The sequence below is a fragment of the Tamandua tetradactyla genome, chromosome 16 (assembly GCF_023851605.1).
Source record: "Tamandua tetradactyla isolate mTamTet1 chromosome 16, mTamTet1.pri, whole genome shotgun sequence".
Taxonomy (NCBI): Eukaryota; Metazoa; Chordata; class Mammalia; order Pilosa; family Myrmecophagidae; genus Tamandua; species Tamandua tetradactyla.
Genome location: NC_135342.1, coordinates 31422773 through 31440941, shown reverse-complemented (window position 1 = coordinate 31440941; position 18169 = coordinate 31422773). Strand labels below are relative to the sequence as shown.

The 18169-nt window shown below is 40.9% G+C and overlaps 2 protein-coding genes and 2 pseudogenes across 12 annotated transcripts in view; 1 reads left to right on the top strand and 3 right to left on the bottom strand.

The window, feature by feature from the left end:
- Positions 1 to 18169, bottom strand: part of ZNF599 (zinc finger protein 599) — a 210213-nt gene that overhangs the window by 152476 nt on the left and 39568 nt on the right. For 5 of the 11 annotated variants that reach the window (XR_013163491.1, XR_013163492.1, XR_013163490.1 and 2 more), the window contains exon 1: positions 13659 to 17083. The exons of 5 other annotated variants lie outside the window; for them this stretch is intronic. The gene's annotated coding sequence lies outside the window, so the exon portion shown is untranslated. Of the gene's footprint in view, positions 1 to 13658; positions 17084 to 18169 lie in introns of those variants that run through there. One more of the 11 variants, XM_077132180.1, reaches the window with a different exon arrangement.
- LOC143659336 (E3 ubiquitin-protein ligase MARCHF7 pseudogene) lies at positions 9418 to 10345 on the bottom strand (annotated as a pseudogene).
- LOC143659335 (E3 ubiquitin-protein ligase MARCHF7 pseudogene) lies at positions 10327 to 10854 on the bottom strand (annotated as a pseudogene).
- Positions 13965 to 16163, top strand: LOC143659334 (histo-blood group ABO system transferase 1-like). The gene is given in 2 exon segments (XM_077132198.1): positions 13965 to 14663; positions 14666 to 16163. Coding segments are annotated over 2 exon segments (1086 nt in total). The 5' UTR covers positions 13965 to 14287; the 3' UTR covers positions 15376 to 16163.

The following is an 18169-nucleotide window of genomic DNA, read 5'->3' as shown; positions in this document are numbered from 1 at the left end:
AAATACTAGTGGTCAATGAGAAGGAGGGGTAATGGGCATGAAATATATGAGGTTTGTTTTCTTTTTATTTCTTTTTCTGGAGTAATGCAAATGTTCTAAAAAACATTCATGGTGATGAATACACAACTATGGGGTGATATTGTAAGTCACTGATTATAACACTATGTTTATGTTAAGATTTATCAATAAAAATATTAGAAAAAAAAAGAAAAGAGGATAAAAAAAAACTTGTTGGGACAAGATTTGTCCCACAGACCAACTGGGTGTCCATACCCTGGAATACAGAGAGCTCCTCCCTGAGGTCAGGTAGTGGTTGTCTGATAGGGCTGTGCTTTTAAGCTTATGCAGAGGTTTTCCAAGGGTTGCATGGGCACAGATAGTCTTAAGTGTATCCATTTCCACGTCCTCAACTTCCAAGAGTATTTTCCTAAAAGGGATTGTCTTGAGAACTCACCAGCAATCTAAGTGCAGACCCTTTCTCCCCACCTCCCTTCTGATTTACAAAAGAAAAGCTCACCTTTCACCATTCCCAAACAGCAATAAGGTTGTAAGGTTCTAAGGTACAAACAAAGGGACAATGGGGAATTTGGAGCTGAGAAAGTGAACAACTCTAATGACTAGTAACATTCTTTTGAAAATCACAAGTTTTCTAATTCTTTGCTTTCAACAAAGTTGAAACAGTACTTAATAGACCTGATGGATCATTAAAAATAAACTTTGATGCTGGAAAAGAAAGAAAAAACTTTCTTTCAAAACCTTACATTAAGAACAGACTAACAATCCACATTATTTTAATGGGAGAAGAATTAAACTTTAGTTTTGTGTGAATACCTGGCTTGACACAAAAGCTTTCTTTTTTAAATAAACAAACATATTAGTTTTGGTCAACACTGACTATGACTAAAATAATTCACTTTCAAAACTCCTTTTTTACAACTCTCTACATTCATTTAGAGCTTATGGTCAACTATGATTATAGCAAACAAAATCCATTTTGTTAAACTTTCTACCACCTTCCATACAATCCATATATAATTTTTATTTATCTAGACTGCATATAATTAGAAATAAATTTGATACTAAATTCACAAACCTTGTGAACCTGTATACTTCCTTCCAATAACAATATTCATGAAGGTGAGAGGAGACAGAGATATCACAAAATAATTGAAGAAGGAAGAAATTTATGTTTCAGTTAGGAACATAGCCATACATTTATATACTATATTCAGAATACACAAATGATTGCACTACAAAATGCCTAAAATCTCTCAGTTCAATTCATTACTACCTTAGGTTATCTTATTTTATCAGTATGCTTGTATAAATCTAGAGAGAATACACCCAAGCAGAATAAAATCACATTTGTTTAATTCAAAATTTACTGTAAAGTTTCTTTTATGAGGTTGAAAAACAATCTTTGATTTTATCATACCTTAAAATTACAAACAATTTAAAAGTACATTGTCTATCAAGTTCTGGAAAATATACTGCAATTTGTCCCAAACTTAAATCCAGGAAAACTTCTCCATATTTCTCAAATATCTTTACTGAAATTTGATAGATTTTATTCAAATACTCCTATTCCAAGGCTATTTATATTTTAATAATGATCTGATAACTAGTTACCATTACAAAGGTTTTATTGGAAAAAAAATAACAAACATAGCTTAGTCTGTAGTATCTTTATGCTTACCATTTCTAATCTCCATGCCCAGCAAAAAAAAAAAGAAAGAATTTTAAACCACATTTCACCACATTTTTGTGCCTAACCCTCTCCCCATAGCTGCTTTAGGTGGTTAGGCCTTGGGGCTGGGTTAGGTTGAACAGAGAGAAATCAGGCTTGTTGCACTTTGATTTGCAAGTTTTAGGTGAGGCCCATGGAATTTTGGGAGTTCTTATGCCCTTCTTTAACTACTTACAATCATTAAACTTATTTTACTAAAAGTTTCACAACTTTTGTTGTGACCATTGGAGATGGTCTTTGCTTTTTCCAGAGGCAGCCCTTCAGCTGTTTTCTGCTGCCTTAGGGAAATTCCAGGGGCAGTTTCTTTTTAAGTCCAGGTTTGTTTGGAGTAATTACAAACTAAGGTTTTTGAATCTTGCTTTTCAGAAGTTTTTTCTGCTTTTACTCTTTTATTTCAGAAATGCTGATGTAATTATATATTTATATGTCACCTAATTATTTCTAAGCAGTTTAAATAAAGGGTCTTAAGATTTTTTTAAATTTGCTATTATGATTCATACATATGAGAATATACATTGAACAGGCAAACAGGCACATAGAAAAATAGTTACATAAGAAACAGAAACACAGAAATACTTCTGAAGGGGCAACTAAAGGATTGAATATATTATGTCATACAATTTCTACATTTTTGCAGAACAATTTTAACTGTAATGTCTTTAATTTTTTTTCATGGGCAGGCACTGGGAATTGAACCTGGGCTCTGGCATAGCAGGTGAGAACTCTGCCTGCTGAGCCACCATGAATATCTTTAATTTTAACTGTAATGGTAGTATTTTTATTTTAAATAATTTTGAAGCCAGATTATGTTAAAGAAATACACCCTTTCTTTAGACTCATACCTAAAATCTTTCTAATTTTTTCAACACAGTCTCAAGATTCCCTTTTAAAAGAATTTCCATAATCAGTAATCAATTAGGAACATTTGACCAATATAGATGCAGAAACATACTGACAAATTCAGACAGACACTTAACGCCTATTCTATGTAAGTAACACACTAATTAATAATTAGACCAAACACACCAACTGAAAAACAGGAATCAAACACTTAGATTTCACCTGGAGAAGTCCTAAGACACAGTAAGGTATTGGGATTCTTTAATAAATTGGGTGGGGTCAGTCCAGACTTGAGGAGGGTCAGAAAGGGAAAAGGAAGATGGGGACGGATAGGTCCCTCCAGTCCAGACACCTCTCACAAGGGGGTGACAGTTTGTGGCTGGGTGGACTGAGTCCTCTACAGGAAGGGAAAATAGGGGTATGAAATCTGGAGATAGGTGGGGATGGTTATTTTCTGGCTGTGCCACAGCAGCAGCTGCAGCTAGGCTGGGAGGGTCTGCATGGGGGTGTTGCTAAGAAGTTCTTTGGCTGGATCAAAGGAAGGGTTGGGAGAAGAAGGAGAAGGATATGATAAGTAGAACAAGTTTGGCAGAGGGGGGTGCCTGTACAAGCCAAAGGCCTGAATATCTGGGTTTTCACTTGCCAAGTTGCTGACAGACATTGTCAAGGTCTGGAGGAATTCATGGGTCAAGAGTTCCATTTTCTGGCCAAACTGACCTGTTACTTAATTTGTACTATGGCCAGGTGGTAAATCAGGTCTTAAATCAGCAGCAAGTTTACAAGTAAGAAATGTCCATTTCCCATGATAGTGGATAAGGTAAGGAGAAAACACCACTCTTAGATGACTTAGAAACTGTCAAGGGGAAGTCCCTGTTTGAGAGTTTTTAGTCTCAGTAACTATTTGGAGGAGTGGATAGAGGTATCCCACACTCTCACTTGCTCCTAGGGTCCAGGACCTGGCAGAGATAACTCTCCCCTAGCACTAGAATTTCAGCCATGTTGTCCAGGACAACAGAGAAAGAGAATGCCAGGTAGAAAAGAGGAGAACATTTTTCCTTACCCTGAGATAATGTACCAGTGTTGTTGTTGGTGGGGCCAGGCAAGTGGGTTACATTCCCTCCTATGGGGGTTTCATCTCCATTCCTGGTCCCGGGTTTCAGTACCAAAATGATAGTTTTTTGACAAGAAGGGAGGACAAGAGGCCAAAACTTGATCAAAGGAGCTTTATTGTGAGGCTATGCACATGGGAGCTGAAGCCTAAGATGGTGACAGCAAGCTTATTTAGGATGGTTGGTGGGAAATAGGGAAAGAGACATGGTGGATTTTCATTGTCTAGTTGGGAGCAGGAAGTTGGCAGGTTTCCATTGGTTGGTTTTGGAAGCAGAGGGCTAAGTTGGGAGTTGGCAGCTTTTCACTGGTAAGGTTTAAAATTTAAATACTGCCATAGTCAGGCAGGGTTGCAACTGCTGGAGGGTCAGTGTTTGGTAAGGGGAGCTTATCTCAAGGTTACAGCTGCCTAAGAGCAAGAGGGCATGGGCTGGGGTGGGTTCAGTGGGTTTCCTGGAAATCATGGGTGGGGAAAGCTTTTTGGAATATTTGCTAGGGGGTGGTCACATCATGGAGGAAGGGATTCTTGCCTAACAGCTTTAAGCCTAGTCCTGCTTCCAGAACAGTCCCCTTACTCTGACCTCCACAACTTTCTGTTTTCTGGGTACGGGGTTTGAATCCCTGACATACTTTTCAGAGGGATAAATAAAAGATTGGACAGGGCAGGCCATGGTGGCTCAGCAGGCAAGAATGCTTGCCTGCCATGCCAGAGGACCCGGGTTCAATTCCTGGTGCCTGCCCATGTAAAATTAAAAAAAACTAAAAAATAAAAAAAAAGATTGGACATACATTATCTTATCCCATTTATGCCTTTTTGCAGAACAATTTTAACTATAATATTTTAAACTTTAACTGTAATGGTAGTATTTTCATTTTAAATTATATTGAGGCCAGATTATGTTCAGAAATAAACTTTTTTTTTGGACTTATAATTAAAATCTTTTCAATTTTCAATACAGGCCAAAGTTTCCCTCTAAAGAATTTCCATAATCAGTTACCAATTAGGAACAATTCACCAATACAAATGCAGGAACATAACAATTTAAACAGAAAAACACTTAACACTTATTTAAGCACACCAATTAATAACTAAATGGAACACACCACCTAACAATTAAAAAGATGCTAAATACTTAACACATTGATTAATAATTAAATAAGCATTAAAATTACTATACCTAGGTAATACGCTGGTTACCACCTAAACAGGCCTACTCAATTTCACTAAATACCAATTAATTGTTGGATTATTCATTTTTTTAGGAGTGTACTCAACATCTGAGTACTTCTCTCAAGGAATCTTCAGCAGCTTCCCTGGGGCTCTGCCCATCTTGTTGGTTCTGTCTGTTCTGGTGGCTCTCAAGTTTTTTCCATAATGGTTCCCTCTTAAAGGGGCTCCAGTAAGCAACCCCACCTTGAATGGGTGGAGACACATCTCCATGACAAACATCTAATCAAAAATTACCACCCACAATTGGGTTGGTCACATCTTCATGGAATCAATCAAAAAGATTCCACACAGCAATATTGAATGAGGATTAAAAGACATGGCTTTTCTGGGGTACATAATAGCTTTAAACTGGCACATTCCACCCTTTGGACCCCAAAAAGACATGTTCTTTCTGTTAGGCATGGGGTCATCAAGGAGATGGGACAGCGAGTCAAAGCTTAACAGGTTTATTGAGAGAGAAAGCAACAGAGTGAGAGCAAGAGGAGAATAGGCAGGTGGGAGCCAGCAAAAGAAGAGAAAAATGGCCCCAGCTCTCTTTCTGACAGCTTGTGATTTTCAAGGAAAAAATGCACCAAGAGAGGTAGGGGGTGAAGTGTGGCTACAAGCATTGCCAGGAGACATCAGGCTGGTGCAGATCATGACTTTATGCCATGGTTATCTGGTCTAGCCTCTGGCAGGTGGGGCATTGGCATGTCCATGCTCTTCTATCTTGCCAACACATCAGGTCCTGTCAGAGGAGCTGCTGAGGGAGAGAAACTGAAGGGGTCCTCATGCCACAGAATTCATTTTGTATATCAAGTTCTATTTTCTGAGACCTGACACTTTCCAAATGCAAAATACATTCATTCCATAACAATATCAGAAAGCCTTATATTTCAATAACAATATAAATGCAACACAAAGTCAGAAACAGCACAAAATCTCATCAAAGTCAGCTACAGGAATGGTCTGTCCTAAGACAAAATTCTCCTCTGGCTCTGGACATATAAAACTTAGAACAAGTTATTCGCTACCAACATACAAAGGAGGGGCAGTCATAGGATACATAGTCCTATTTCCATAAAGAGAAACTGGAAGGAATACAGGGGTCATGGGACCCAAGCAGTTTTGAAAACCTGCAGGGAAAACTCCATTAGATTTCAAAGTCTAACAGTCATTTATCTTTAGGACTTTAGAAAGTGGCAGTCCCACCCTTTCCAAGGGACTATGCAGTGTCCTACCACTCTCTGAATGCAATGTTGGGGGACACTGGGGAGACCACCTTCTTCCGTTCTCACAGGTATTTCTGCCCTTTATCCTCTCACAAAGGACTCCAGTAAAGGATTAAGATCCACCTTGAATTGAGTGGGTTACATTTCAATTGAAACAACCTAATCAAAAGGTCCCACCTATAATTGGTCTACACCCACAAGAATGGATTAAAAGACTATGGCCTTTTCTGGGGTATTTAACAGCTCATAACCAGCAAAATGTTTGTCTCCATTTACACGAAATTCTAGAACAGCCAAACCCACTTGTGGAGTTAGAATTCCCAGAAGCCTTGGGGGGTGGATCATTGTCTCATCTTTGATTGGGTCTCTGTAAACATTCCCTTAAGCCCCTGCCTCTGAACTGGGCCCCATTTAATACATCTCTCTCAGGCAGGCAGAGGGATGTTCCTGAAATCTCTATATTCCTGTCACCCATTTGCTTATAACCCTTTCATGACTTCCTTTACTTTTAGACAATGGACAGATGCCCCATTACGACTATCTTAGTTTGCCAGGACAATGACAAATAGTACACAATTGCGTTACCAGGACAGTCGGACCCTTGAAACAGGTATCCTGTTCTGTGTTGCTGGCACCAATAGAAGGAAACGAGATTGGGTGAAACAGAGTAGAACTTTCTTCTTTGGCCAAAGAATGGAAAAGGGTGGACTCATGTCCTAAAGCTGTAGTCAGACGATGCGTGTGCAGTTGGCTGATGCAAGCAGGCATGCTAGAACAAGGTTTTGCATTTATCTCATGTTCAAAAATTGGAGAATTTACTATTAATATTAGTTAAGGTAAAGGCGGGGCCTTACTGCACATGCTCTGGGAAGGTGGCTTCCCCAGCAGTGGCAAGATAGGAACTCGTGGCTAGCATCAAGATGGGTTCTTGCTTTTCATTGGCTGGGAACTTTGTGGTTCACCACAGAGCACTGGGGCAATGGCTGCAGGAGGCTTCAACAGCTTCTTGCCGGTGTTTACTTGCTTTATTTTTCTGGCAATAAGGAGAGACAGAAGTTAGATGCAACAACATTTTTTGGGTCAGACTTCATCCTGGCAATAATGGGTTCACTTCAAATCACTTTGAGAGGCTAGAAGTTTGACATCCAGGTATCGGCAGGACTTGCTTTCTTTCAAAGTCTGTATCATTCTGACAATCCTCTGTTCATGTAGAAATGTCTCTCTCCATGATCAGCAATTTTTCTGATTCTCCTGATTTCTTATGACACCTGGCTTTTTCCTGACTCTCTATGTCCAAATTTCCTTTGTTTACAATGAATGCAGTCATATGAATTAAGGCGCACCCAGATTCAATTTGACCTTATCTAAATAGGATCTTAAGATCCTGTTCACAAATGAGTCCATTCCTTATCATTGTTTACAAATGGGGCCACACCCGTAGAACTGGGGATTAGGTCTTGAATATGTCTTTTATAGGGATTGGGATTCAACCCCCAACAATGGTATATATGATTGTTGGTGATCTGTCCATGCTGAAATCTGTGACTGCATCTCCCAGCCACACCTGATGGCCTGCCTGGGGACCTACTGACTCATTATCTCTCATACCTCCCTGAACTTTCACATGCTATTTTCTTGACCTTGGAAATAGTCCTTTCCCACCTGGTTGCTTTTTCTTCCTTCTTTAAAGTACAATCCAAGTTTCATTCCCCATAGACTTACTTTTATGACCTCCTTACCCACTAGCTCCTCAGTTGGAATTTTTGGTTCATTTGTCTCTCATACAACATTGCAGATTTCTGTGGAATGAGCAATGTCTTCCTTCCTTCCTTCCTTCCTTCCTCCCTTCCTCCCTCCCTCCCTCCCTCCCTCCCTCCCTCCCTCCCTTCCTTCCTTCCTTTCCTTCCTTTCCTTCCTTCCTTCCTTCCTCCCTTCCTTCCTTCCTCTCTCTTTCTCTCTTTCTCTCTCCCTCCCTCCCTCCCTCCCTCCCTCCCTCTCTCCCTCCCTCCCTCTCTCCCTCTCTCCCTCCCTCCCTCCTTTCTTTCTTTCTTTGTTAAATAAATCAGTATGCACTTTATTTTGAGCCAAAGTTTTACATAAGACCCACAAACTAAGAGTTGGCAACCTGTTCATTCATATTTGTGGTAATACTTATAGTTTCAATTAAGGGTCTGAAAAAGTACATTATCATCATGACATAGACTTCAACCTGAAACCACCTGAAGGTGTTCTAGTATATCCTAAAGGTTTTGATAGAAGAAAAATACAAATATACACAAATCATGACCACAATGTAAACCTATTCATGGTGAGTAGGTTAATGTTCATTTGTTCTCCAATGGTAGTAGAAAAATATTAAATCATCAAATAAATGCTCAGAATTATCAAGAAACAGTTAAAAAATGACCAGGATTGAAACAACTTATTTATATCTTATTTATCTACAAAGTGACAACACTAAAAAACACATTGAAAACCACTGTTTTAATTCTGCAAAATATATTTCATTAACGTGAGATTGCAATACTTTTTTTTATCCAAACGGCATTCTGCTGGCAACTCTGAAAGAGTTGTAATATTCCTAAAAGAAATATCTATATCCTACAGTCTATCAAATATATAATCTGCACTTTGCAAATTAATAAAAAAGTCATTCATCATTTATATTCATTTTATATACTATTTTAAAATTAGATTTTATTGCTAAGTGAATTCAGAATTCAAAATAAATTTGGAAACCTAATGTAATGTTCTTCAGAACCGTCTCCCATTCATCTTTTTTAAAAACTGGAAGCCAATAATTATCAAAATGAGACTGCAACTTAAGGCATTTTAAAAGGAAAAATAATCAGATGCTGTCTGGCATTTTATTTTGAAAGCACATTTTGTCCCACTTTTTTCATCAGGAGGAGAGTAAAATGCAAACCTTTTGTTGTTGTTTTTATAAAAATAACTACAGTAATCAGAGCACAGAGGGTTGGAGGTGGACATTGTTTAGACATTTAAAACAAGGGTAACACTTGCCAATCACTTAAAAGAAAAATACTTTTGATTACCAGTTTATAAATATCAGACTCACTGGCCATGTTAATAGGTCCAGTAGTAGAATTTTATTCAGTAACACTTGAGAATGAATATATATATATACATGCACACATTATACATATTCCTTATTTATGGATCATCAATGTATTCAATAGACATTCCCCCACATAACTGACACTTATTTGCCAATTTTAATAAACACATGTTCACAGATAATCCATTTGTCTTATATGAAATTAAGCAACATTAAATGTTGTGTTATGGTCTCCGTCTTCTTTGGAATCATCCTCTGAAGTTTCAAGATCTTCCATATGTTCCTGAAGCGTTCTTGCAAGGCTAATAAATTGGACACGTATGCTTGGTTCATTTGTATTCCCCATCATATCAGAAAAACTTTGCTTACACAAGTGCAGGAGCACACCTAAGTAGAGACCAGAGCTAACAAACTCATATTGAGCCAAATTAGGCAAAATATACTAACTTGTTCATTCGCATGAGCTCTATGTAGTTCATGAATATCAAAATCCTCCAAGTTAAGTTGCAACTTTTCTTTACAGAGTTCACAGGTGGTTTCAGCCTCTAACATAAGAACCAGAGCTGCTTATTTTGGCCTATAACCGCATTTTCATACGTTGTTGGTGATCATACTGCAAACTTCCTATGCATTTGCAAGGCTCTGTTAGCAAGTTAGATGATGATGCAGCTGCCATTTGACAAATTCTACACAAGTCACCTTCTTCAGAGTCCTGTAGAAGAAGGCTCTCTGATTTTCTGAAGTCTTTCTGGACCTCTTGAGGGTGTACTTTTAGTTTTATCACTTTTCCCATCAGATGAATTCCAACCTGAAGGAATAATATCTACAGTGATCATGACATTGTCACTCAAATTATTTCGAAGTGCTGGGGGAACTGCAAATTGGAATAAGGAACCAGGAAGAATCCCACTTATTCTTGTATTTCTTCCTCTGTGAGACAAATGTGATGTGGAACCACAAGCGGCACTGTTTGATGCCGCAGATGCTTGTGGTCTGTTGGTGGCAGCCCCAAGGGAATTATTCTGTGCTTCAAGACAAACCACTTCATTAGATTCTCTTCTAAATACATGTTGCACTCTAGATGGTATACCAGAGGTAGGTATTCTCGAAGATTCATCTCTTCCCTCTTACCTCCTTATGATGAAGTTGTGTAAGCATCACTTTGGTGACTATAATCCATAAGATTACTAATGGGAGAATCTGCTCTCCTCTCCAAATCTCTCCTCTCTCTCATTAATTCAGTTCCAAATGATCCAAGTACCACTGATGAAGATCTTGGAACTTGACTATGTCTCCAAGAGGAATCTGACACTGCATTTACACTGTTTCTACTAGCTGAGGTAGGTATACAGTTTGTACAGGAAAGTTTAGGTCTTTTTGAATCATGATCCCATTGCTGGTTTTGTGATCTTGAGTGTGCTCCCTGAGTTATCTCAGATTCACTATACCATGTAGACTGAAATGGTGATGCAGATGCTGATGTAGACTGATATTCAGAATCCATTCTAAATGAAGAGTCTCTCGGCTGACAGGTATCATTTAAACTACTTCCTCCACTTCTAGACACTATCCTAGCACTTAAAGAGCTGGAGGGTTGGACAGAAATTCTTCTTGGAATCCTTGAAGGTTTTCACTCCATTCTTTAGGTTTCCCCTGCTCCCAAGCTGGCACTGAGCAGGATGCGTTCCCTTCGCAGCGACCACTTCTGTGCCTTCCTCCTCGAAGTCGTAGGCCTCTGGCAGTGGAGCACAGTAATCTGCAGTGAAGCACAATGGCGTCCAACCACTCCCGGATCTGAACAATGTCTTTCAACGCTATGTCATCTAGCATAGTAGTCCAATTTTGTCACAGCACAACTCTAAGTTCAGCCAAGTCTGAGTGAAATCACAACTCTAGCCATTTGATATTTTAGTGATTCAGACTAGGTACTGACGAGTAATTTTTCCAACAGGCCCTATCCAGTTATTTACCTGAAAAGAGGATTACTTCTGACTTTTTAAGGAGCATGATAACTTATATCTTATTGTATCTTAGCTTTAAGATTTTTTAATAAATCTAAGTTACTAGACAGATATGAGTTCTTCCTTTGTTCTTCCAGGCCCAATAACCTGGGTGTCAAGCTCATCCTTTCTGGGTGAAGGAAGAACGGGTGGGATGACTGGCCTAAGTCTAAATTAAGGAAAAAGATGCAAAAAGACCTTTAAATATTTTTAAAACGCTAAAGTTATAAAGTGTGGTTTCCTACCACACATCAAGGATGTTCTAGCCTACAGTGAAGTCAGAGCAGAGAGACAGAAGCACAGAGAGAAGAGGCCACTTTGAGTCAGCCCATTTCTTCAATTGCTGGAACTCACTCCCTCTTGAGTTGCCATTCCTTACCCTGACACACAGAGACTTCAGAAGTCAGCCTGTGCATAATAAAATGTGACTACTTACACATGATATTTCTTATTATAAAGATAAATAAAACAAAATAGACTTACTATAGATAAAATAATTAAAATGGAGTCAGGAGGTCATGGTGGATATTACTCTAGGGAAATATCAGATATCACAAACACTCCAACATGCAAAAGCCTCAAGCAACAGTGTTTCTTAAAACCCCAAGGACATCCAGACACCATAAAGCAAACCACATGATAAAGAACTCAGTAACTATCTAACCTGAAGAACAATTAGAGTACCCCAAATATCTACCCACCACAAATAACTGATCTAACCTTTTTCTTTTAGAACCCTTGCTGGAAATGCCAAGACGGGGCACTATTTGGGGTGCTCCCTGAATCTGTGCTCCCTGAATTGCAATTCTAAGACCCCAAATAGATATGTTTGTTGCTTTGCAGAGTTAAGCCTGACTCAATATGTCACCACCCATTAAATCAATTCTTTCTTGATAGGTGACTCAAAGAACAGAGACACATAAACAAAGGATGAATTAACAAGAATAAAGCCATATAACCTGGGGCAGAAAATAGAGGGCTAATTGAAATCAATGGTGTGCTGTTTTGATGCTGTTATGTAGCTTAGAAAAGCCATGCCTTTCAATCTTAATCCACACTGTGGGGGCAGCCATGTTCTTTAATCCTGATTCAATATTGTACAGTGGAAACCTTGGATTAGATTGTGTCCATGAAGACCGAGTGACTCAATTGTGGGTGTGACCTTTTGCTTTGATTACTTCCATGCTGATATGAGACCCAATTGTGGGTATGACCCTTTGTTTAGATGCAGGTGTGACTCCACCCATTCAAGGCAGGTCTTGATTAGTTTACTAGAGTCCTTTAAAAGGGGGCATATCTTAGAGAAACCTCAGATGTAAATGCAGACACAGACATGTGGAAATGCAGAAGCCCCAGGAGATGCCAGAAGCAAAGAGAGCCAACAGAAGCTAAACAGAAACCAGAGCAATCAAAGATGACATTTGGAGATACTTGAAATGCTGACAGAGAGAGAAGATGCCAGCCATGTGCCTTCCCATGTGACAGATATTGGTCTCTTTTCAGTCAAAAAGTCTTTCCCTGGATATCTTAGTTTGGACATTTTTATGGCTTTAATACTGTAAACTTGTAACTTAATAAATTCCCTTTATAAAAGCAAACCCATTTCTGGTATATTGCATTCCAACAGCATTAACAAACTAAAACAAATGGGAAAGGGGAAAAGGAAGTCCTATCACTCCCAAAGTAATAAGAAATCTGGCCCAGAGCTAAGTAATAGTTGAAACCAGGGACAGTATGATTGATACAGAGTATTCTCTTCTCACCACAGTGGAACTTCTGAAGTCTGGTGCATTGACTTCTGACGAGCTTCATCTGAACCCATGCTCTTTGACACATACAAAAGCACCCTGAGGTATTGAGCCTGCAGCTTACTTGAAGACAAGTTAAGTTGTTTGAGCTAATTAAAAGGGGCTAAAACTCTTTCCAGCAGAGCAAGGGCTATTTTGGGCAGGCATTGGTCGCCATCATTTGTCAAGGAAGCTTTTGATTATTAATTGCTAGGATCCTAGTTCTTGCACTAGAAGAAAATTAATGGCTTGGCCATCAAGTACTTGTGTCTTCAACAAAACCCTGGTCAGTGAACAAAGTAACTCCAAAGACAGGGCTATGGTTTGGTGTGCTCTCACCAGAGGCACATCTATTCTGACTGAAGGTAGGAGCAAAAATGCCCTAAGTACAGGAATTTCCTGAGTGGCGCTGACTCCTCTAAAGTCAAAGCGGACACCCTAGCTTGGTAGGCCACAGCCATCCTAACTGAAGGTAAGAATAGAAGTATCTTCCTAAAAATATATGGTATTGCCCCCACAGACTGCAGTAGATATACTCTGGCCATGAAATCCTCACAGCTCTAAATGATGGCAGGAACCAAAGAGTCCCTAAATGCAGGTGTGGTTGTGTCTCCTCCATTGCACCCCTTGTGCTCCGGATGGTGGGGCCAGGTGACCTGAATGTGTTCATGAACAGTAGCTCCAGTCACAGGTATGGTGCTAGCTCCTCTGACAGCAAGAGATATACTCTGGCCAGGTGGATCCCTGGTGTCTGACAGAAAACAAGTGGAAATATCTCCTGAGTAAAGGTCTCACAAACAGTAAGTTGTCAGGAAGGCCAGAGCACATGCCCTCTGGCCTCAAGCTCAGGCTCTCTGGTGGCCACTCCCTACCCTGGTTTCATCACAATCCCTATCCTTGACCTACCAATGGCCTTCTTAGAGCCAGTCTCCTGAGCCTTTTCCCAGAGCCCTGACTTCTCATCCACACCCTGGCCTGAAGTTTGAGCTACTTGTTGATCTACTTCTGCCACCTGGGTACTCTGACAGTACCTCAAACCCAAACTGAATTTATTGAGTCTGACGGGTCCCTTAGTCTTCTTCCAGAGTGTAATCCCAGAAAGGTCTCCTGGCACCACTGCCCCTGCTGGAAGAGTAGGCCAGTCATGGTGGCAGCAGGTTCTTAGGCATTGTGGGTTTGCTTCACTCAACCCCAGTGTAAGTCAGTGAGGGTGGAAGGTCAACAAGAGGCCAGTTCACACCCAGAATAGAGGAAATCCTACGCAAAAGTTGTCAGAGGTTGAGCCATGTCTGAGCTATGGTGGACACTGACCAAGAAACTAAAATGCTATTCGCTTCTTCATGTGTCCTTTCCTTTCCTAGTAATTCTGATCTTAGCTTTCTTTGTCTATCAATTCCTGAACCTGAAAACACAGAAGCTGGAAACCATGCTATCTGAGCCACACATGGTTCTTAGAGAACTGGACAACCAGCAAATTGTAAAATTATCAAGGTCAGTATACTTACAGCCAAACCTGCTATTACCCTGCAGGCATGATGTCCTGGTCCTCACACCTTGGCTGGCTCCCATAATTTGGGAAGGGACCTTCGACATTGACATCCTGAATGAACAGTTTCTCCTCCAAAATACCACCATTGGATTAACTGTATTTGCCATAAAAAAAATGTGGTTTTCCTAAGAATATTCCTGGAGTCTGCAGAGAGGAACTTCATGGTAGGACACAGGGTAAACTACTACATCTTCACTGACCAGCCAGACTCAGTTCCACACGTCACCCTCCAAAAAGGCAGACAGATGGTGGTCCTCCAGGTCCGGAATTACTCCCGCTGGCAGGACATCTCCATGCACCGCATGGAGATGATCAGCAATTTCTCTGAGCAGCGCTTCCTCCATGAAGTGGACTACCTGGTGTGTGCAGATGTGGACATGATGTTCAGTGACCACGTAGGTGTGGAGATTCTCTCATCCTTGTTTGGCACCCTCCATCTTGGTTTCTTTGGGCTTAGCCGCGAATTCTTCACCTATGAACGCCCGCTGGAGTCACAAGCCTATATTCCCGACAAGGGGGGTTTTTATTACATAGGGGCCTTTTTTGGTGGGTCAGTTCAGGAGGTTTACAGACTCACCAAGGCCTGTCACCAGGCAATGATGGTCGATGAAGCCAATGACATTGAGGCCTTGTGGCATGATGAAAGCCACTTGAACAAGTACCTGTTTTACCACAAACCCACCAAGGTCCTCTCCCCGGAGTACCTTTGGGATGGGGGAATGCTGCAGTATATGTAGGTAAAACATCAGTTTGCCTTGCCTGTCATCCTGAAGAAGATAAGATTTTCTGCACTCCAAAAGAATAACCAGAAAATCCGGAATTGATAAGGGAATCTTCCCAGAAGGGCTCAGAGAAGAGTGATGGCCAGGCTGTCCTAATCTTCCTCCTGGCATGCTCTTCTACATTTAAACCAGTTCAACTTCATTTCCATTTCCTATCTTCTTGAGAATTCCTGAATCTTAGTGCCACCCCTACCCCCACATTAGGGAGAGCTGATTCAGTGGCTCAGGCACAAGTTCCTTGTGTTACCACCTCCTTTATTTTCTAATTGTGTGCTCCTAACACCCTATGGGATGGATGAGGCAAGAGGTCTCAGCCTGTCATGACAAACAAGGGATCAGCAATGAAATATTTTCTAGAATAAAGAAAGAGGTTCCAGGATACACAGCCTCCTGCCTCCTGTGACACACAGTCCCATAAGGACCAGTCATGACCCTTGGCTTAGCAGATGCAGACATGTATTTCTTTAAGCCAAATTACTTCCCTTTTTCGGATCTTGTATAAGTTGAAAGGTCTTTTTAGTGTGCAGACAGAAGAACATGATGCCAACTCAACAACCCCTTCCCTGGCATTTAGCTTCTTGTCCGACACAGAGTATTGCCAGCTGCCCATTGAGAGCAAAGTAAGACCTCCTCCCCCTTCATTGATGGTTTCCAGTCCATTTTCAATTTATTCATGACTTTTCAGTTCTCCATCAACTGGAAAAATGTGGTATTTCTTTTGTAATAGGGAATTCCACAATTATCATGAAAACCTGTCTCTTGTATTTAAAAATGATTTCTGTGCCCTTCGGTAAGTCCCATGGGGGGCCTGAAATTCTGCATTTTCTAGACCATGCTTTTTTTCCCCTCTCATACACAAAAGAGACTGGGAAGTCATGCATTAGCAACCTTTATTTCTCTTGTATGATTTGTCAATTTTCTTAATTTCATGTGTGCTTTCCAGTCATAAAAGGTTTTGATTCGGGAGACTTCCAGAGAAGATGGCGGCTTAGTAAGACGCGCGGATCTTAGTTTCTTCTCCAGGACAGCTACTAGGGGAGTAGAAACGATACAGAACAGCGCCCAAAGCCACAACAGAGATAAAAAAGACAGCGTACCCCATCCTGAAACGGATGGCTGGCTGAGAGAAGCCGCTCGGGTGAGATTGCCGAGGCGCACGGGCTTCACCGGGCGGGACGGCAAGCGGCCGGAGCCACTCCCTTCCCCCTTCCCGGGCCGGCTGGGAGAATTGGAGAGGCGGTCCCCTGAAACCGTGGCGGCAGGTGCCCACACCACGCGCGGCCCCCTGGACCAATTGAGAGAATTGGATCGGAAATCCCCAGGCCGCAGAGAACAGTGACGGGTGGGGGAGGCCCCTTCCAAACCCGTGACTCCCCAGGAACGTGCACTCTCCCGGGCGGGCCGCTGCTGCTGGCGCCCTCCCGCCACACTTGTCGCCCGGGCGACTAGGAAATTCGGACGGGCGCTTTCCCGGGCTGCGGCAGCCAGCAACCCTCCCCGCATTCGGACCCCAGGCCAGCTCGAACCCTTCCAAGCCACTTCGGCTAGCGAACCTCCCGGAAGGCGAGAGTTTTCCAAAGTTAAAGGTCCCACAGCACCTTTTACTGGTGGGACGCGCAGACAAACGTGTGTCACGAGCGCCACCTACTGGGCAGGATAAGAAAAACAGAACCCAGAGATTTCACAGAAAAATCTTCCAAACTTTTGGATCCAATACCCAGGGAAATCTGTCTAAATGCGCAGACGCCAACAGAAGATAATGGATCATGCTCAAATAACTGAAAATATGGCCCAGTAAAAGGAACAAACCAATAGTTCAAATGAGATACAGGAGCTGAGACAACTAATGCTGAATATACAAACAGAAATGGAAAACCTCTTCAAAAACGAAATCGATAAATTGAGGGAGGACATGAAGAAGACATGGGCTGAACATAAAGAAGAAATAGAAAAACTGAAAAAACAAATCACAGAACTTATGGAAGTGAAGGACAAAGTAGAAAAGATAGAAAAAACAATGGATTCCTACAATGATAGATTCAAAGAGACAGAAGATAGAATTGGTGATTTGGAGGATGGAACATCTGAATTCCAAAAAGAAACAGAAACTATCCGGAAAAGAATGGAAAAATTTGAACAGGGTATCAGGGAACTCAAGGACAATATGAACCGCACAAATATACGTGTTGTGGGTGTCCCAGAAGGAGAAGAGAAGGGAAAAGGAGGAGAAAAACTAATGGAAGAAATTTTCACTGAAAATTTCCCAACTCGTATGAAAGACCTAAAATTACAGATCCAAGAAATTCAGCGCACCCCAAAGAGATTAGACCCAAATCGGCGTTCTCCAAGACACTTACTAGTTAGAATGTCAGAGGTCAAAGAGAAAGAGAGGATCTTGAAAGCAGCAAGAGAAAAACAATCCATCACATACAAGGGAAACTCAATAAGACTATGTGTAGATTTCTCAGCAGAAACCATGGAGGCTAGAAGACAGTGGGATGATATATTTAAATTACTAGAAGAGAAAAACTGCCAACCAAGACTCCTATATCCAGCAAAATTGTCCTTCAAAAATGAGGGAGAAATTAAAACATTCTCAGACAAAAAAGTCACTGAGAGAATTTGTGACCAAGAGACCAGCTCTGCAAGAAATACTAAAGGGAGCACTAGAGTCAGAACCAAAAAGACAGAAGAGAGAGGTATGGAGAAGAGTGTAGAAAGAAGGAAAGTCAGATATGATATATGTAATACAAAAGGCAAAATGGTAGAGGAAAATATTATCCAAACAATAATAACACTAAATGTTAATGGACTGAATTCCCCAATCAAAAGACAT